The sequence below is a fragment of the Ammospiza nelsoni genome, chromosome Z (genome assembly GCF_027579445.1).
Source record: "Ammospiza nelsoni isolate bAmmNel1 chromosome Z, bAmmNel1.pri, whole genome shotgun sequence".
NCBI classification, from domain to species: domain Eukaryota; kingdom Metazoa; phylum Chordata; class Aves; order Passeriformes; family Passerellidae; genus Ammospiza; species Ammospiza nelsoni.
The window spans coordinates 73,131,873-73,152,008 of record NC_080669.1 but is presented as its reverse complement, the minus strand read 5'-3'; the positions used below and the strand labels follow the sequence as shown (position 1 = coordinate 73,152,008).

Here is a 20,136-nt window from a genome sequence, read left to right as displayed (position 1 = left end):
TCAAGCAGGATTCCCTGGCTACCAGCAAGACACACAAAGAGCACTGAGGGCAGCATGTCCCCCTGCGCCTTCCTGTCCTGGCAGCTTTCTGTGCCACGTGGCCCACACTCCTCCTCCTCCTCATCCCTTCATGCAGGTGTCCTCAGCTGCCAGGGCTTTTTGCCCCTTTGCTTTTTCTTACCTGTAGGAGCTCCTGGGCAGACCAGTGCCTGTCCTCATCTGCCTGCAGGCAGCAGCGGAGGAAGTCGCGCAGGAGAGCCGAGTGGTGCCTGGGGTTCTGCAGTTTTGGGGGCCCGTTCCTTTCTAGCAGTTCAAAAACCTACAGCACATGGATGCAAGAGGACACTCCACCTGCTCCTTTGCTAGCCACACACAGCTCTCTCCACACAGAGCCCTCTTGCTAAGCTGCACCTTACCCGGAGACGGGCTTCCCGCTGGTAAGGAGCTTCCCCTTCCACCATTTCCAGCCCCATGATCCCCAGGGACCAGATGTCCACTTTGGGGCCGTAGGCTTCTCCTCTCACCACCTCCGGTGCCATCCAGCTGGGAGTGCCGACGCTGGAGCTGCGCTTGCTGTGCTCAGGGCTGAGCTGAGCACAGAGGCCAAAGTCACCTGAGGACAAAAACAAAGCCTGTCAAAGCCAGCTACCACTGGCAAAGCAGCCAAAACCATTGCCCTGACCAGGCCATGCTGAATCTAACTGAAAAAGCAGCTGAGCTCTCCTTCCACGTGCCTGGAGCCAGGCAAATAAGGCATCGGCCGCTTCAAAAACACCCTGACGATTCACGCACTGGCCAAGCCGCGCTTCTGCCCCACTGGCCGTCACCAAAATGCAAGCACACGGCATATGCTGGACATGCTGCAGCCCAGCAGGGATACCCACCCAACTTGACGGATCCGTCCGTGCCCACCAGGACGTTGCAACTTTTGATGTCTCTGTGGATGACTTGGCGGGAATGAAGGAAATGCAGTCCTCGCAGGCACTGAGAGAGAAAAAGGAGGGAGGGAAAGTTAACCTGCAGGATCTGATTTCATCCCACCCGCAAGGAAAGAGCTCAAGGGGATTGGCGGCTTTCGCAGGGAATTGTGAGCGAGGGCAAAACATCACGCTGCTGTCACCATGAAGAGCTTGCTGCTTCAACACTCTTGGAAGTTTTTTCTAGATTTCCAAGCAAAGGCATCTGGGCTCCCAAAACTTCCACCGGCCTTGGGTAGGAAGCGCGCCACCTTTGGCTGGGAGGCGGCACGGCAAAGAATTTTGGGGAAGCCTAGTGGCAGCAGAAGAGGAAGCTGCTGGTGACAGCAGCACCTTCGAGCTGTTCCACAATGCATCGCCATGCAGGCTGCAATGGTAGCCTTTGAAGCTGAGGACAGCTCTTTGCCCTTAGCTTGAAATTCTGCCACCCGCATGCTGCCTTCCAGTGGCAAGCAATGTAGGACAGACAGACAGGCTCCAGGCAAACATTCCCAGGCAAAGCTGAGAAGAGGAAGAAAGAGAAATTGAGCCAGTGAGTGAGCACCAAGGCCAGAGGACAGACAGGATGGAAGAGTGCAAGAACAGAGCCTGAGGAGTGCGAGGGCACCGGCAGGCAGTACACTTCCCATGCTCTTTCTTCTCCTGTGTGGCGTGACAGCAGCAGCAGCAGCAGCGGCAGCAGCAGCAGCAGCAGCAGCAGCAGCAGCAAAAGAAAGGTGAGAGCAAGAAATCTCGGCTCTCCTTAAGCTCCAGCTGACAAGCAGCATCCGGGCAGTCTTGGGCAAGCACAAGCGGGATCCCTCACCTCCCGACAGACAGCGCCTATCTGTCCTTCCTCCAGGTACACTGCCCTCAGCACATCAAACAAGGTGCCGCCGTCCATGAACTCCATGGCCAGCCAGAGCTCCGCATCCACCAGGTAGCTGAAAGAAGAAAACCACGGCATGGAGCAACAGAATGGGCATAGCCTCAGTCACCCCAGGGCCTGAGACAGGTTTTTGCAGCTGCTCTCCAAGCTACGGGTGCCACAAGAGACTGTTGAACACCAGCTCCACCTCCTCCCACGCTCTGGAGACATGCAGAGAAATCATCCCCAGCTCTGTTCTCTGCCAGCGACCAAAGGGCATCGTCTCTTTGCGCTTGCACCAGCTAAAGCTACATTGACACCAGAATATGCCAACCTGTCTAAGTAGGTAACGATATTGGGACTCCTGTTGTCCCTCATGGCCAGGATTTCATTGGCAGCCAGCTCCTCGGACATCTCCTCCTCGAGTGACATGATCTTGATTGCCACCTGCAATGACATTGGCCACCGGTACCTTGAGAAGACGCACCCCGCTCGAGATCACAAGGAGCACGGAGCGAGTGCTGGTGCAATGAGGCAGCACGCTGGGCCAAAGTGCCTTGTCACTAGACAGCAGAGCTTAGCAGAAGCACCAAAAGCCATCCCAAATGCATTCTGCCCCCTGAGCCTAGACTGTATTTCAGAGGAACAGCCCCTGCTGCAGACATGGAGCTGCCACCCAAACCTCCAAGCACAGCTCACAGCAGCGGGCAAAGCGCTCCAGAGCTGCAAAATGGCGTGGGGCTCTTGGCACTTTACCTGTTGTCCGCTGCTGGTGTCAAGGGCTTTATAAACAGCTCCAAACCCTCTAGAAAGACAAAAGCAGCAGAAAGAGACCTTTATCCCTCTGGCAGTGAAAGCAAGCCCAGGCAGCAGATCTCCCCAGGCTGCCTGGACGCCTTCCTTAGAAAAAATGCCTGGCTGCAGCATCTCTTCGGCCAACAGCATGTTAGCCCGTGAGCCCTCTGCCATGCGGGGCAGGCTGTCCAAGGGAACACTAAGGTGCAGCATGAAGACCAAGGGCCGCTGGAAATCTCCAAGGCGCACACCCTGCCAGGTCATTTCAGAACCTAAGGGGAACTCTCTCCTTGTGCGGGTGTGCATGCATGTGTGTGTCAAAAAAGGGAGAACAATTTGAGTCAGAAGACTGTCCTTGACAATCTGACCTTTCTTGGATGGCAAGGTGCTCTTTCAGGCCACAAAGCTGCAGGGCCAGGGCTTCTCCCAGCTCCTGCTCCTCACTGCTGCAAGCGAGACACTGCCAGCATCAACTTGTCTTTGATGAGGCCTTTGCATTGCTCTGACCGAGCAGTCCAGGCAGGCGACACGAGGTCAAGCCGGAGCCTGACCATGATTGGAGCTTGCCTGACTTCACGCTTGATATTGCACCAGCCAAAGACCTGGCCCACACTTTTGTAAAATGAGCTGACGTCACGCTTACCCTCGCCCGAGTTCCTCAAATGCCGTGTATTTGCCCGTTGGCCGGCCCGGACTCACGATGCTCCCTGAAAGACAAAAGCAGTGCAGGGCGCTCACTCGCACACAGAGACGCCGCTGCCCAGAGCGTCCCAAAGGCAGCCCCACTGCCCGCAGCTCTGGGCCCTTTGCGGTCCCGCGGCTTCCAGCTGCTGAGACCAGCAAGTGGGAGGGCCATCTTCTCCACCTTTCATCAGGTGGCCTTTCCAAGAAGGCCTTGATTTCTTTCAAGAGCAGCATCTCACGCGATAAGCCAAAATGATGAGCCCTTAAGAAGGGGGCCCTAAGAGGTAAGCAAGGGCCTTTGCTGCCTCCGCAGTCACACCCACCATCACTGGCAGGTCCACTGCCAGGGGCACAAAGTGTCTGGGCCGGAGGAGGAGTAAGAACCAGAGCCAGAAAACACCTGGGGCCAGACAGCTCCCTGGGCAATAGTCACTTGCTACGTGCCAGCCTTCTGCTCAAGCAGAAACAATCTCTGCTTTTGTCTTTGGCCCAGAAGGCAGCCCAGGCAGGGCCAAGCCAGGCCCAGCCGCCCTCACAGGCAGCAGGGACTCCCTGAGCGCTGCCGCGCTTCCTCAGAGCAGTACAACACCTTCTGCAGAGAGGCCTAAGTACCTCTGAGACTGAGGGCCAGCATCTGGCGCAGCCTACACCCAGACACTCGCACAAGACCCTGCTCTGGCAGACAAGAAATGCACCAGACGGACGTACTCAGTGTCTTCAGGCCCTGCTCCTCCCTCATCTCGGGCTGCTGGGCTGCGCTGCTGCAGGAAGTGCCGGCAGCGGGGCTTGAGCTGGCTGCTGCAGGCCATGCTGGTCCGGCGGCACCAGGTTGAATGGCAGAGCCTGTCTTGCGCTGGGACAAGAAAGGATTGCCCGTCAGAAGGGTGGCTGGCACTCATGCCCCCCCCTAAGCGCACAGCAAAAGCAAGGCCTTGGGAAGGTGCTGCCAGCCACGGCCAGGCCTCTCCAGCTGGAGCAGTTCCCATGTCCCCTTCTCAAAGGCACCTTCGGGAGAAGCCCAAAGGCTACTTGGATCCAGCCCCTCCCGACCACCTCCACGCTCCACGTGTTCAGCTTTTCTGCAAGACACTGGCAACAAGGTATCGATGGGGCTGCCAAATCCACAAAGAGATCAGAGCAGGGCCCCAGAGCCTCGCTGCTTTCCTCCTCCTGTCTTTTCCTGGGCCGGAATGAAATCAGCCCGGAGTTGGCAGGCAACAGTCTGCTCAGAAGCCCGCAGCGTGTCCCTTCTCTGATCTGTTTCACGGATTTCCCTTCTCTATGGCAGCCTTTAGAGAGCGGCCCTTGGGAGCCGCCTTCCAGCCCTGCCCAGACCCACCCGCCCTTTTACAATGCAGGGCTGCCGAGGATTCTCCTCTCCAAACTCTGCTCTGACCGGCTGGAAGTGAAGCACAGCCTGAAGCTAATTAGTCCACAGAGACAGCAGGTCCCTTCCAGGGGCCAGTGTCTGCCAGGTACCCTGCAAGGCTGTCAACTGCGTATTTGGGCCGCGCTGTCCGCTGACCACAGGCAGCCTGCACTGACAACGGGCACAAGGGGCTGACTCCTGCACTGAGAGTCACTCAATGCTGCCTCCTGTCTGATCCCAAGAGACACTCTGGCGCCCTCTCAGCATCCCAGCTTCAATGTCAAACTTCAGAACCCATTGGCCAGGGCTCCCCAGCTTGCCTGAAGCCGCACTACGTCACAGCAGGCACACGGCTGCCAGCATCTTCAGCCACGAGCAACAAGGGCTGCTCCAAAACGGGTAGCCTGGCCGTGCGCCAAAGGCAGTGCCAAGCTCAGCTGTCACTTACTGGCTCTGCAAGTTCAGGCTGTGAAGGGACAGCGGCTGAAGGCTTCATCTTCCTTTGCTCCTCTTCATCCTCTTCCTCAATGACAGAGGCAGCCAGAGGAGCTGCTGACCCTGCTGTTGTGCCCTGCAGGCAGACAGAAGTGAGAGAGATGGGCAAAAGCCAGTGCCTTAGGAGCTGCTTTCTATTGAGCTGGGAAAGCACCCAGAAGAAGGGCAAATCATAGACTTTGATACAAGTGGGCCTCTGAGTCACGCAAAGCCGAGGAAGCTGGCTGAACGAGCTGCTACTCCATCTTGCTGTGCATTTGAGCTTCCCTGCTGCCTAGAAGCAGCAAGATGCCTTGGAGCTGTCCCTTTTGCCTTTCATCTCTTGAAAGGCTTTTCACTGGAAAATCAGCAAACAGCCAGTGCTCCCTTTGCTACTGCTGATGCCACCGGGCAGCTGGCCTTTCCTTCAGCCTCCCACGCCGGCACTCCACACTCGGCTGCAACAGGCCAAGCTGGCAGAATTGCTGCACAATTCTCACACGCCAGCAACGTCTCAGCTTCCTTTGCCACTCACCAAAGGACAGGCTTGTCTCCATCCGCGTGTCAGGTGACCTGCAGCCAGCAAGGCAAAAGGAAGCAGAGGCCCTTAGAAAAGTGCCTGTGCTGGCCACTCCCACAGCACAAGGCAGTCCCAACACAGAGCATTTCCCTTTCCCAACATGCCTCCAGGAGCAACAGCTCTTTCCCACAGCAAGCAAGAGAACAAGAAGGACGCTAGAGGAGCCTCTGGCTACATTTGGGCCTCTTTTGCCAAGAGAGAAATAGGAAGACGGTGCTGGAAATGCCCGCTGCTCTTCAAAACTTTGAGCTTCTCTTGTGCCTAACAGCTCAAGCTACATTTCCCGCTTCCCTTTCCTGCATTTTCCATATACATTCTTTTAAATTGCACGCCCTAATTCCCATCCCTTGGCTGAAGATGATAGCCCAGCAAAGCTTCCACAAAGGGTCCCTTCCCTGTGGCAGCTCCCTGCTGAAGCAGCCCAGGAACAGCTGCTGGGCTCAGCAGCAAACCCTCCCTGCACTGGAGTTTGTGCTGCATGGCCAAGGCAATCGCAGTCTTGGCACAGCATCAAAGGCTCAAGTCATGCAGCCAAGGCCTCTAAGGGGTAGAATATGGAGCAAAAGGTGCTTTCCTTCACTCCTGGAGAGAACCACTGAGTTGGTAGAAATACTTCTGAGGATCTGCCCTCAGAGTCTGCAATTTGCAGCTTGTCTTGCTTGAAGCAGCAAGCTGAGGAAATGACAGACTCCGCTGCCGCGCACTCTCCCGGGGAGGGAAGGCAACCGCTGCAGGTTGCATGGCAAATAGTCTGCACGCGCTACCCAGTACAGATGCCCCCTTTGTAGCTGATGCTGCTGGCAGGACATTGACCAAAGCGGTGGCACCTTCACGGCCATTCTGTTCCCAAAGAAACTGGGCCACTGCTGCGGCATAAAGAGCAGAGCCAAGCAAAAGTCGGGCAATGCCAGCCCCAGGAGAAACCTTTACTTACGAGTCAGCTGGGTCAGGTAGTAGCCAGAATAGACAACAGAAAAGATGGTGCAAACGGCGGCACAGACTTGCCCAATCATTTTGGCAGTGCTGTGCGCGTTTGCACGCTGAGTGCCAGCCAAGGGAAAGCCAAGACTCCTCTCGGGGTGCAGGCCGTCTGCTGAGAGCTCCTTGAGCACAAGGATCCTCCTGCAGGGAGCCAGCGGAAGAGCTGCTCTGGACGACCAGGCCTGGCGCGCACCGGGACAACGCTGTGCTGACAGCACTGTGACGTGGCACCTCTGGCTTGACCTCACAATGGCAGCTGCTCTGTGGCTTTCTTGTGCCCAGCAAGACAACCTTGTGTACAGCTGATGCAAAAGAAAAGCCTGGGAAATTCTCCTCACTCACAAAGGCAGTGCTCAAGGCATGCCAGGGGAACTCAGAAAATGCGCCAATCCAAGCGGCATCCAAGCAATGCAAGCAAACATGACTCTTGGTCCCAAAAGCTTTGACTGAAAGCAAGTCTGCTTCTTCTAGGTGGCATCCTAGCTGGTTTGGAAAAGCCTAACTTCTTCAGTGACATTTAGATGGCAAACGAAGCAAAGATAATAAATTTCCAGGACTATTGTAGGCTGCAGTTGCTCCTTGAGCACGCGGGTGCATGCTGACCTATGGAGGGGCTTGACAGCTGGCCTGCAAGCAAAGCCGAGTTCATGGAAGAAATAGCAGTTGATGGTTTTTGAGTGTATCCATAGCAAGGAAGAAGACAAGGCCGTCAGCATGGAAACCCATTAGAAGAGATTCAGGAAAAGTTGCGTATGCTAGACTAGGTGCTGAAGTAGATGTGCATACGTGCCTTATAAATTTCTGTAAAACTTTTGCCAGTTGTATTGACGTTAATTGCTTTGCACCAATGGATAGAAGAAGTTATTGTGATGTAGTTAGTGACTTGAGATCACGCTTTGTTAAGAGTGTATAAGCTGGAGAACATGCAGAATAAAACAAACAAACCTTTTTCTTCTTGGACCCTTGATCACGTGTGTATGCCACGTCCGGCCTAACGGTGACGCTTGCCCCATCTCTGGGTCAAGAAACAAATCTTGTCTGACTGGTAACTTTTCAACAAGCTGAGAAAGAAATTAGTAGCTGGACATGCAGATTTCTGAAGAGAGGAAAGAAAAGTGTTGACAAGAATAAGCCTAAGTTTTAAATGCCTGAAGCACTCAAAAATAACATGTTTTGGGATAGTGTACCATATGTTAGACAGAGTTAAAACAAACCACAACTCATTAGTATCTGGACTTCATTGCCCACTCTGCTTAGAGATGTTGCTTGAAGGCACTTGGTGTCAAGGATCCAGTTCCTGTAGATCACTGTCGACGTAGATCAAAATCCTCCCAACAAATCAGTGTCAAAACCAGCAAGAGTGAGACTTTTGTCCTTGGCAGTAGCTTCCAGGTGCTCCTGGAAGTCACCAGGCCTTGACACAAAGATGTGTATTCAACGGAGGGAGAGAAGCATCATGCTTAGCTCTAAATGTGACCTTTGCTAGCAGATCACACTAGCAGGCAATAAATTACATTTGTTCTGCACTTCGGCAGAGCCAAGATGGGAATCAAAGTCTAGATCACAGGAGAAGATCACACGAGCCTCAGCTTTTCCAGAAGAGGAAAAATACAAAGGATAGTAAATTTGCGTTGGGTTTACAGGCTATTTTTGCAGATCGATAGACAAGGGATGAAGCTTAAAAGATGAGAGCAAAGGAAAATCAACAGATATGCTGAAAGTGAGTGAAGAGTAAGGGGACCTCAAATTAACTGAAAAGCTGCACAGAAAGCTTCTCTACTTTGTGCACTTGCCTCAAGTTTTCAATGGCAAAATCTAGGAGTACTTCAAACTTATTTTTATTAATTCTAGAAGAAAGACAATCAAAACGGTGTACTTCTGCTTACAGTATCAAGTAAAGCACAGGAAGCCATTAGAGTAAGAAAACTTGTGTTCAGACGGCTGAGGCAGCCTTAGGGGTAGGAGGAATGGGGAGGCGTGGAAATCAGGCCTGTGGGCAACATTCAAGGAGCATCCAGTCCCTGAGCAGTCCTTCACAGTGGGTATGCCAGCAGATGGAGGCGAAATGGAGCCACAGCTGGGTGGGAAAAGGGCCGGGGTGGGGAGCCGTGCTCAGCAGGGGCTCCTGCATCAAATTGCTCAATGACAGGTGTGCTATGCTGTGTGCATGTTTCCAACACCTGGCAACAGCAGGCTGGCCCAGAGGTGGGAAAAGGCCAAGGAGGCAGCAGAGTGGGAATGGGGCTCTGCAGGAGGCCCTGGTGGTTGCACACCCCTGTAGGGGATGAGGCTGGCCCAGAGGGTCCCTGGGGGTCTGGGGTGAAAAGCGGGGAAAAGAGAAGCAGGGAGGAAATGCCAGATGCTGCCGCTGTGAGAATGCCATTCCATCCCACAGGTGACATAGTGAGAGGAGGGTGGCAACAAAATGGTGATTGCTGCTGATCAGCCTGACATCTGCTCAAGACAAGAGGCCCAGAAAGGACTGCACATCTGCCTCCTAGTGCTGTCCTGAATGGCAGCTCATTACCTGGTGTTCATTACCTGTAGGTCTCTCAGCTTCCCACAGGCATGCCACACTTCAGGTAAGCAAAGCTGCTTACCTCACTATGTTCTTTGGGCCTCTGAAAGGGACTGTCCACTTAGCTACAGCCTGGCAAGGAAGGGAGTCTTACAACACTCTGGATATTTTCGACTTTTATTGACACTCGGGCTGAAACAAAGTATCCCCTCGCTGCTTCTTCATCTTCATCATTCTGTCCTGCAGGTGGCCTGCTCAGGCTGACAGCTTGGAGCGCCTGCAGGCTCCAGTTCTGCTGCAGCCCAGCTTTTCCTCTCACTGCTTAATTCTTATTATGACAATTCTTTCATTTCTACTTCAAAGCTTCCCTAAATTAACAACACTCTATCCTAAGCTAAACAATCCTCTACTATCCAAGCTGTCTACGTTCTATAGTTCTTAAAAGTTGATCCCCATAGTTCCTAATTTTTTTCAATTTTCATCTTTTGCAGAAAGAAAAACAACAGAGCTTTAAATTGAACCTAACAACATATCTAACCTAACCTAACCTAACCTCATCTAATCCAACCTAATGCTAACCTAACCCAACCTAACCTAACAGCTAACCTAACAGCTAACCTAACAGCTAAACTGAGCAAATATCTACACTATCATGTTTCCTAGCTACGGCACAGCTCCTCTTCAACCTCGGGGGATGGCTGAAGCTCTGCCTAAAGATGACACATCCCCTTTTCCCTCCTCTTGGCTGGCGGGGCATCAGGGCCTCCTCAGGCGCAGGTGTCTCCTCTCCAGTCTTCCTGCACTTGCTTGGCTGAGATGATCAGAGCAGCCAGGCTGGAGGCAGGATCGCCTGAGGTCACGAAGGGATGCTGCCCAGAGGAAAAAGAACAAAGAAAGGAACTCTTACTTTCCAGGATCACTTGAGCCTGCGGGCTCAAGCAGGATTCCCTGGCTACCAGCAAGACAAACAAAGAGCACTGAGGGCAGCATGTCCCCCTGCGCCTTCCTGTCCTGGCAGCTTTCTGTGCCACGTGGCCCACACTCCTCCTCCTCCTCATCCCTTCATGCAGGTGTCCTCAGCTGCCAGGGCTTTTTGCCCCTTTGCTTTTTCTTACCTGTAGGAGCTCCTGGGCAGACCAGCGCCTGTCCTCATCTGCCTGCAGGCAGCAGCGGAGGAAGTCGCGCAGGAGAGCCGAGTGGTGCCTGGGGTTCTGCAGTTTTGGGGGCCCGTTCCTTTCTAGCAGTTCAAAAACCTACAGCACATGGATGCAAGAGGACACTCCACCTGCTCCTTTGCTAGCCACACACAGCTCTCTCCACACAGAGCCCTCTTGCTAAGCTGCACCTTACCCGGAGACGGGCTTCCCGCTGGTAAGGAGCTTCCCCTTCCACCATTTCCAGCCCCATGATCCCCAGGGACCAGATGTCCACTTTGGGGCCGTAGGCTTCTCCTCTCACCACCTCCGGTGCCATCCAGCTGGGAGTGCCGACGCTGGAGCTGCGCTTGCTGTGCTCAGGGCTGAGCTGAGCACAGAGGCCAAAGTCACCTGAGGACAAAAACAAAGCCTGTCAAAGCCAGCTACCACTGGCAAAGCAGCCAAAACCATTGCCCTGACCAGGCCATGCTGAATCTAACTGAAAAAGCAGCTGAGCTCTCCTTCCACGTGCCTGGAGCCAGGCAAATAAGGCATCGGCCGCTTCAAAAACACCCTGACGATTCACGCACTGGCCAAGCCGCGCTTCTGCCCCACTGGCCGTCACCAAAATGCAAGCACACGGCATATGCTGGACATGCTGCAGCCCAGCAGGGATACCCACCCAACTTGACGGATCCGTCCGTGCCCACCAGGACGTTGCAACTTTTGATGTCTCTGTGGATGACTTGGCGGGAATGAAGGAAATGCAGTCCTTGCAGGCACTGAGAGAGAAAAAGGAGGGAGGGAAAGTTAACCTGCAGGATCTGATTTCATCCCACCCGCAAGGAAAGAGCTCAAGGAGATTGGCGGCTTTCGCAGGGAATTGTGAGCGAGGGCAAAACATCACGCTGCTGTCACCATGAAGAGCTTGCTGCTTCAACACTCTTGGAAGTTTTTTCTAGATTTCCAAGCAAAGGCATCTGGGCTCCCAAAACTTCCACCGGCCTTGGGTAGGAAGCGCGCCACCTTTGGCTGGGAGGCGGCACGGCAAAGAATTTTGGGGAAGCCTAGTGGCAGCAGAAGAGGAAGCTGCTGGTGACAGCAGCACCTTCGAGCTGTTCCACAATGCATCGCCATGCAGGCTGCAATGGTAGCCTTTGAAGCTGAGGACAGCTCTTTGCCCTTAGCTTGAAATTCTGCCACCCGCATGCTGCCTTCCAGTGGCAAGCAATGTAGGACAGACAGACAGGCTCCAGGCAAACATTCCCAGGCAAAGCTGAGAAGAGGAAGAAAGAGAAATTGAGCCAGTGAGCGAGCACCAAGGCCAGAGGACAGACAGGATGGAAGAGTGCAAGAACAGAGCCTGAGGAGTGCGAGGGCACCGGCAGGCAGTACACTTCCCATGCTCTTTCTTCTCCTGTGTGGCGTGACAGCAGCAGCAGCAGCAGCAGCAGCAGCAGCAGCAGCAAAAGAAAGGTGAGAGCAAGAAATCTCGGCTCTCCTTAAGCTCCAGCTGACAAGCAGCATCCGGGCAGTCTTGGGCAAGCACAAGCGGGATCCCTCACCTCCCGACAGACAGCGCCTATCTGTCCTTCCTCCAGGTACACTGCCCTCAGCACATCAAACAAGGTGCCGCCGTCCATGAACTCCATGGCCAGCCAGAGCTCCGCATCCACCAGGTAGCTGAAAGAAGAAAACCACGGCATGGAGCAACAGAATGGGCATAGCCTCAGTCACCCCAGGGCCTGAGACAGGTTTTTGCAGCTGCTCTCCAAGCTACGGGTGCCACAAGAGACTGTTGAACACCAGCTCCACCTCCTCCCACGCTCTGGAGACATGCAGAGAAATCATCCCCAGCTCTGTTCTCTGCCAGCGACCAAAGGGCATCGTCTCTTTGCGCTTGCACCAGCTAAAGCTACATTGACACCAGAATATGCCAACCTGTCTAAGTAGGTAACGATATTGGGACTCCTGTTGTCCCTCATGGCCAGGATTTCATTGGCAGCCAGCTCCTCGGACATCTCCTCCTCGAGTGACATGATCTTGATTGCCACCTGCAATGACATTGGCCACCGGTACCTTGAGAAGACGCACCCCGCTCGAGATCACAAGGAGCACGGAGCGAGTGCTGGTGCAATGAGGCAGCACGCTGGGCCAAAGTGCCTTGTCACTAGACAGCAGAGCTTAGCAGAAGCACCAAAAGCCATCCCAAATGCATTCTGCCCCCTGAGCCTAGACTGTATTTCAGAGGAACAGCCCCTGCTGCAGACATGGAGCTGCCACCCAAACCTCCAAGCACAGCTCACAGCAGCGGGCAAAGCGCTCCAGAGCTGCAAAATGGCGTGGGGCTCTTGGCACTTTACCTGTTGTCCGCTGCTGGTGTCAAGGGCTTTATAAACAGCTCCAAACCCTCTAGAAAGACAAAAGCAGCAGAAAGAGACCTTTATCCCTCTGGCAGTGAAAGCAAGCCCAGGCAGCAGATCTCCCCAGGCTGCCTGGACGCCTTCCTTAGAAAAAATGCCTGGCTGCAGCATCTCTTCGGCCAACAGCATGTTAGCCCGTGAGCCCTCTGCCATGCGGGGCAGGCTGTCCAAGGGAACACTAAGGTGCAGCATGAAGACCAAGGGCCGCTGGAAATCTCCAAGGCGCACACCCTGCCAGGTCATTTCAGAACCTAAGGGGAACTCTCTCCTTGTGCGGGTGTGCATGCATGTGTGTGTCAAAAAAGGGAGAACAATTTGAGTCAGAAGACTGTCCTTGACAATCTGACCTTTCTTGGATGGCAAGGTGCTCTTTCAGGCCACAAAGCTGCAGGGCCAGGGCTTCTCCCAGCTCCTGCTCCTCACTGCTGCAAGCAAGACACTGCCAGCATCAACTTGTCTTTGATGAGGCCTTTGCATTGCTCTGACCGAGCAGTCCAGGCAGGCGACACGAGGTCAAGCCGGAGCCTGACCATGATTGGAGCTTGCCTGACTTCACGCTTGATATTGCACCAGCCAAAGACCTGGCCCACACTTTTGTAAAATGAGCTGACGTCACGCTTACCCTCGCCCGAGTTCCTCAAATGCCGTGTATTTGCCCGTTGGCCGGCCCGGACTCACGATGCTCCCTGAAAGACAAAAGCAGTGCAGGGCGCTCACTCGCACACAGAGACGCTGCTGCCCAGAGCGTCCCAAAGGCAGCCCCACTGCCCGCAGCTCTGGGCCCTTTGCGGTCCCGCGGCTTCCAGCTGCTGAGACCAGCAAGTGGGAGGGCCATCTTCTCCACCTTTCATCAGGTGGCCTTTCCAAGAAGGCCTTGATTTCTTTCAAGAGCAGCATCTCACGCGATAAGCCAAAATGATGAGCCCTTAAGAAGGGGGCCCTAAGAGGTAAGCAAGGGCCTTTGCTGCCTCCGCAGTCACACCCACCATCACTGGCAGGTCCACTGCCAGGGGCACAAAGTGTCTGGGCCGGAGGAGGAGTAAGAACCAGAGCCAGAAAACACCTGGGGCCAGACAGCTCCCTGGGCAATAGTCACTTGCTACGTGCCAGCCTTCTGCTCAAGCAGAAACAATCTCTGCTTTTGTCTTTGGCCCAGAAGGCAGCCCAGGCAGGGCCAAGCCAGGCCCAGCCGCCCTCACAGGCAGCAGGGACTCCCTGAGCGCTGCCGCGCTTCCTCAAAGCAGTACAACACCTTCTGCAGAGAGGCCTAAGTGCCTCTGAGACTGAGGGCCAGCATCTGGCGCAGCCTACACCCAGACACTCGCACAAGACCCTGCTCTGGCAGACAAGAAATGCACCAGACGGACGTACTCAGTGTCTTCAGGCCCTGCTCCTCCCTCATCTCGGGCTGCTGGGCTGTGCTGCTGCAGGAAGTGCCGGCAGCGGGGCTTGAGCTGGCTGCTGCAGGCCATGCTGGTCCGGCGGCACCAGGTTGAATGGCAGAGCCTGTCTTGCGCTGGGACAAGAAAGGATTGCCCGTCAGAAGGGTGGCTGGCACTCATGCCCCCCCCTAAGCGCACAGCAAAAGCAAGGCCTTGGGAAGGTGCTGCCAGCCACGGCCAGGCCTCTCCAGCTGGAGCAGTTCCCATGTCCCCTTCTCAAAGGCACCTTCGGGAGAAGCCCAAAGGCTACTTGGATCCAGCCCCTCCCGACCACCTCCATGCTCCACGTGTTCAGCTTTTCTGCAAGACACTGGCAACAAGGTATCGATGGGGCTGCCAAATCCACAAAGAGATCAGAGCAGGGCCCCAGAGCCTCGCTGCTTTCCTCCTCCTGTCTTTTCCTGGGCCGGAATGAAATCAGCCCGGAGTTGGCAGGCAACAGTCTGCTCAGAAGCCCGCAGCGTGTCCCTTCTCTGATCTGTTTCACGGATTTCCCTTCTCTATGGCAGCCTTTAGAGAGCGGCCCTTGGGAGCCGCCTTCCAGCCCTGCCCAGACCCACCCGCCCTTTTACAATGCAGGGCTGCCGAGGATTCTCCTCTCCAAACTCTGCTCTGACCGGCTGGAAGTGAAGCACAGCCTGAAGCTAATTAGTCCACGGAGACAGCAGGTCCCTTCCAGGGGCCAGTGTCTGCCAGGTACCCTGCAAGGCTGTCAACTGCGTATTTGGGCCGCGCTGTCCGCTGACCACAGGCAGCCTGCACTGACAACGGGCACAAGGGGCTGACTCCTGCACTGAGAGTCACTCAATGCTGCCTCCTGTCTGATCCCAAGAGACACTCTGGCGCCCTCTCAGCATCCCAGCTTCAATGTCAAACTTCAGAACCCATTGGCCAGGGCTCCCCAGCTTGCCTGAAGCCACACTACGTCACAGCAGGCACACGGCTGCCAGCATCTTCAGCCACGAGCAACAAGGGCTGCTCCAAAACGGGTAGCCTGGCCGTGCGCCAAAGGCAGTGCCAAGCTCAGCTGTCACTTACTGGCTCTGCAAGTTCAGGCTGTGAAGGGACAGCGGCTGAAGGCTTCATCTTCCTTTGCTCCTCTTCATCCTCTTCCTCAATGACAGAGGCAGCCAGAGGAGCTGCTGACCCTGCTGTTGTGCCCTGCAGGCAGACAGAAGTGAGAGAGATGGGCAAAAGCCAGTGCCTTAGGAGCTGCTTTCTATTGAGCTGGGAAAGCACCCAGAAGAAGGGCAAATCATAGACTTTGATACAAGTGGGCCTCTGAGTCACGCAAAGCCGAGGAAGCTGGCTGAACGAGCTGCTACTCCATCTTGCTGTGCATTTGAGCTTCCCTGCTGCCTAGAAGCAGCAAGATGCCTTGGAGCTGTCCCTTTTGCCTTTCATCTCTTGAAAGGCTTTTCACTGGAAAATCAGCAAACAGCCAGTGCTCCCTTTGCTACTGCTGATGCCACCGGGCAGCTGGCCTTTCCTTCAGCCTCCCACGCCGGCACTCCACACTCGGCTGCAACAGGCCAAGCTGGCAGAATTGCTGCACAATTCTCACACGCCAGCAACGTCTCAGCTTCCTTTGCCACTCACCAAAGGACAGGCTTGTCTCCATCCGCGTGTCAGGTGACCTGCAGCCAGCAAGGCAAAAGGAAGCAGAGGCCCTTAGAAAAGTGCCTGTGCTGGCCACTCCCACAGCACAAGGCAGTCCCAACACAGAGCATTTCCCTTTCCCAACATGCCTCCAGGAGCAACAGCTCTTTCCCACAGCAAGCAAGAGAACAAGAAGGACGCTAGAGGAGCCTCTGGCTACATTTGGGCCTCTTTTGCCAAGAGAGAAATAGGAAGACGGTGCTGGAAATGCCCGCTGCTCTTCAAAACTTTGAGCTTCTCTTGTGCCTAACAGCTCAAGCTACATTTCCCGCTTCCCTTTCCTGCATTTTCCATATACATTCTTTTAAATTGCACGCCCTAATTCCCATCCCTTGGCTGAAGATGATAGCCCAGCAAAGCTTCCACAAAGGGTCCCTTCCCTGTGGCAGCTCCCTGCTGAAGCAGCCCAGGAACAGCTGCTGGGCTCAGCAGCAAACCCTCCCTGCACTGGAGTTTGTGCTGCATGGCCAAGGCAATCGCAGTCTTGGCACAGCATCAAAGGCTCAAGTCATGCAGCCAAGGCCTCTAAGGGGTAGAATATGGAGCAAAAGGTGCTTTCCTTCACTCCTGGAGAGAACCACTGAGTTGGTAGAAATACTTCTGAGGATCTGCCCTCAGAGTCTGCAATTTGCAGCTTGTCTTGCTTGAAGCAGCAAGCTGAGGAAATGACAGACTCCGCTGCCGCGCACTCTCCCGGGGAGGGAAGGCAACCGCTGCAGGTTGCATGGCAAATAGTCTGCACGCGCTACCCAGTACAGATGCCCCCTTTGTAGCTGATGCTGCTGGCAGGACATTGACCAAAGCGGTGGCACCTTCACGGCCATTCTGTTCCCAAAGAAACTGGGCCACTGCTGCGGCATAAAGAGCAGAGCCAAGCAAAAGTCGGGCAATGCCAGCCCCAGGAGAAACCTTTACTTACGAGTCAGCTGGGTCAGGTAGTAGCCAGAATAGACAACAGAAAAGATGGTGCAAACGGCGGCACAGACTTGCCCAATCATTTTGGCAGCGCTGTGCGCGTTTGCACGCTGAGTGCCAGCCAAGGGAAAGCCAAGACTCCTCTCGGGGTGCAGGCCGTCTGCTGAGAGCTCCTTGAGCACAAGGATCCTCCTGCAGGGAGCCAGCGGAAGAGCTGCTCTGGACGACCAGGCCTGGCGCGCACCGGGACAACGCTGTGCTGACAGCACTGTGACGTGGCACCTCTGGCTTGACCTCACAATGGCAGCTGCTCTGTGGCTTTCTTGTGCCCAGCAAGACAACCTTGTGTACAGCTGATGCAAAAGAAAAGCCTGGGAAATTCTCCTCACTCACAAAGGCAGTGCTCAAGGCATGCCAGGGGAACTCAGAAAATGCGCCAATCCAAGCGGCATCCAAGCAATGCAAGCAAACATGACTCTTGGTCCCAAAAGCTTTGACTGAAAGCAAGTCTGCTTCTTCTAGGTGGCATCCTAGCTGGTTTGGAAAAGCCTAACTTCTTCAGTGACATTTAGATGGCAAACGAAGCAAAGATAATAAATTTCCAGGACTATTGTAGGCTGCAGTTGCTCCTTGAGCACGCGGGTGCATGCTGACCTATGGAGGGGCTTGACAGCTGGCCTGCAAGCAAAGCCGAGTTCATGGAAGAAATAGCAGTTGATGGTTTTTGAGTGTATCCATAGCAAGGAAGAAGACAAGGCCGTCAGCATGGAAACCCATTAGAAGAGATTCAGGAAAAGTTGCGTATGCTAGACTAGGTGCTGAAGTAGATGTGCATACGTGCCTTATAAATTTCTGTAAAACTTTTGCCAGTTGTATTGACGTTAATTGCTTTGCACCAATGGATAGAAGAAGTTATTGTGATGTAGTTAGTGACTTGAGATCACGCTTTGTTAAGAGTGTATAAGCTGGAGAACATGCAGAATAAAACAAACAAACCTTTTTCTTCTTGGACCCTTGATCACGTGTGTATGCCACGTCCGGCCTAACGGTGACGCTTGCCCCATCTCTGGGTCAAGAAACAAGTCTTGTCTGACTGGTAACTTTTCAACAAGCTGAGAAAGAAATTAGTAGCTGGACATGCAGATTTCTGAAGAGAGGAAAGAAAAGTGTTGACAAGAATAAACCTAAGTTTTAAATGCCTGAAGCACTCAAAAATAACATGTTTTGGGATAGTGTACCATATGTTAGACAGAGTTAAAACAAACGACAACTCATTAGTATCTGGACTTCATTGCCCACTCTGCTTAGAGATGTTGCTTGAAGGCACTTGGTGTCAAGGATCCAGTTCCTGTAGATCACTGTCGACGTAGATCAAAATCCTCCCAACAAATCAGTGTCAAAACCAGCAAGAGTGAGACTTTTGTCCTTGGCAGTAGCTTCCAGGTGCTCCTGGAAGTCACCAGGCCTTGACACAAAGATGTGTATTCAACGGAGGGAGAGAAGCATCATGCTTAGCTCTAAATGTGACCTTTGCTAGCAGATCCTACTAGCAGGCAATAAATTACATTTGTTCTGCACTTCGGCAGAGCCAAGATGGGAATCAAAGTCTAGATCACAGGAGAAGATCACACGAGCCTCAGCTTTTCCAGAAGAGGAAAAATACAAAGGATAGTAAATTTGCGTTGGGTTTACAGGCTATTTTTGCAGATCGATAGACAAGGGATGAAGCTTAAAAGATGAGAGCAAAGGAAAATCAACAGATATGCTGAAAGTGAGTGAAGAGTAAGGGGACCTCAAATTAACTGAAAAGCTGCACAGAAAGCTTCTCTACTTTGTGCACTTGCCTCAAGTTTTCAATGGCAAAATCTAGGAGTACTTCAAACTTATTTTTATTAATTCTAGAAGAAAGACAATCAAAACGGTGTACTTCTGCTTACAGTATCAAGTAAAGCACAGGAAGCCATTAGAGTAAGAAAACTTGTGTTCAGACGGCTGAGGCAGCCTTAGGGGTAGGAGGAATGGGGAGGCGTGGAAATCAGGCCTGTGGGCAACATTCAAGGAGCATCCAGTCCCTGAGCAGTCCTTCACAGTGGGTATGCCAGCAGATGGAGGCGAAATGGAGCCACAGCTGGGTGGGAAAAGGGCCGGGGTGGGGAGCCGTGCTCAGCAGGGGCTCCTGCATCAAATTGCTCAATGACAGGTGTGCTATGCTGTGTGCATGTTTCCAACACCTGGCAACAGCAGGCTGGCCCAGAGGTGGGAAAAGGCCAAGGAGGCAGCAGAGTGGGAATGGGGCTCTGCAGGAGGCCCTGGTGGTTGCACACCCCTGTAGGGGATGAGGCTGGCCCAGAGGGTCCCTGGGGGTCTGGGGTGAAAAGCGGGGAAAAGAGAAGCAGGGAGGAAATGCCAGATGCTGCCGCTGTGAGAATGCCATTCCATCCCACAGGTGACATAGTGAGAGGAGGGTGGCAACAAAATGGTGATTGCTGCTGATCAGCCTGACATCTGCTCAAGACAAGAGGCCCAGAAAGGACTGCACATCTGCCTCCTAGTGCTGTCCTGAATGGCAGCTCATTACCTGGTGTTCATTACCTGTAGGTCTCTCAGCTTCCCACAGGCATGCCACACTTCAGGTAAGCAAAGCTGCTTACCTCACTATGTTCTTTGGGCCTCTGAAAGGGACTGTCCACTTAGCTACAGCCTGGCAAGGAAGGGAGTCTTACAACACTCTGGATATTTTCGACTTTTATTGACACTCGGGCTGAAACAAAGTATCCCCTCGCTGCTTCTTCATCTTCATCATTCTGTCCTGCAGGTGGCCTGCTCAGGCTGACAGCTTGGAGCGCCTGCAGGCTCCAGTTCTGCTGCAGCCCAGCTTTTCCTCTCACTGCTTAATTCTTATTATGACAATTCTTTCATTTCTACTTCAAAGCTTCCCTAAATTAACAACACTCTATCCTAAGCTAAACAATCCTCTACTATCCAAGCTGTCTACGTTCTATAGTTCTTAAAAGTTGATCCCTATAGTTCCTAATTTTTTTCAATTTTCATCTTTTGCAGAAAGAAAAACAACAGAGCTTTAAATTGAACCTAACAACATATCTAACCTAACCTAACCTAACCTCATCTAATCCAACCTAATGCTAACCTAACCCAACCTAACCTAACAGCTAACCTAACAGCTAACCTAACAGCTAAACTGAGCAAATATCTACACTATCATGTTTCCTAGCTACGGCACAGCTCCTCTTCAACCTCGGGGGATGGCTGAAGCTCTGCCTAAAGATGACACATCCCCTTTTCCCTCCTCTTGGCTGGCGGGGCATCAGGGCCTCC

At 53.5% G+C, this 20,136-nt stretch overlaps 2 protein-coding genes across 2 annotated transcripts; both read right to left on the bottom strand.

The window, feature by feature from the left end:
* Positions 1-2,256, bottom strand: LOC132087075 (serine/threonine-protein kinase PAK 1-like). Its single transcript, XM_059493104.1, has 6 exons — positions 2,159-2,256; positions 1,783-1,900; positions 885-984; positions 417-613; positions 182-319; positions 1-18 (listed from the first exon to the last, which is right to left on the bottom strand). Exons 1-6 carry the CDS (start codon positions 2,254-2,256, stop codon positions 1-3), a joined length of 669 nt encoding a protein of 222 aa, XP_059349087.1.
* Positions 2,257-9,992: 7,736 nt separating this feature from the next.
* On the bottom strand, positions 9,993-16,883 carry LOC132086792 (serine/threonine-protein kinase PAK 3-like). The gene is made up of 13 exons (XM_059492699.1): positions 16,805-16,883; positions 15,826-15,863; positions 15,261-15,387; positions 15,190-15,201; positions 14,156-14,290; positions 13,407-13,470; positions 12,725-12,773; positions 12,303-12,415; positions 11,927-12,044; positions 11,044-11,143; positions 10,576-10,772; positions 10,341-10,478; positions 9,993-10,094 (listed from the first exon to the last, which is right to left on the bottom strand). Exons 1-13 carry the CDS (start codon positions 16,881-16,883, stop codon positions 9,993-9,995), a joined length of 1,272 nt encoding a protein of 423 aa, XP_059348682.1.
* Between the last annotated feature and the right edge of the window lie 3,253 nt (positions 16,884-20,136).

Bases quoted from the DNA above. Each gene is read 5' to 3' on its own strand.
- LOC132087075 (XM_059493104.1), bottom strand. From the start codon at position 2,256: ATGTCACTCGAGGAGGAGATGTCCGAGGAGCTGGCTGCCAATGAAATC. The intron at 614-884 runs GTGGGTATCCCT...TTTTGTCCTCAG, and splicing joins GGACGGATCCGTCAAGTTGG to GTGACTTTGGCCTCTGTGCT. The intron at 320-416 runs GTAAGGTGCAGC...CATGTGCTGTAG, and splicing joins AGCGGGAAGCCCGTCTCCGG to GTTTTTGAACTGCTAGAAAG.
- LOC132086792 (XM_059492699.1), bottom strand. From the start codon at position 16,883: ATGATTGGGCAAGTCTGTGCCGCCGTTTGCACCATCTTTTCTGTTGTC. The intron at 12,416-12,724 runs GTAAAGTGCCAA...ATGTCATTGCAG, and splicing joins ACACCAGCAGCGGACAACAG to GTGGCAATCAAGATCATGTC. The intron at 12,045-12,302 runs GTTGGCATATTC...TTCTTCTTTCAG, and splicing joins ATCGTTACCTACTTAGACAG to CTACCTGGTGGATGCGGAGC.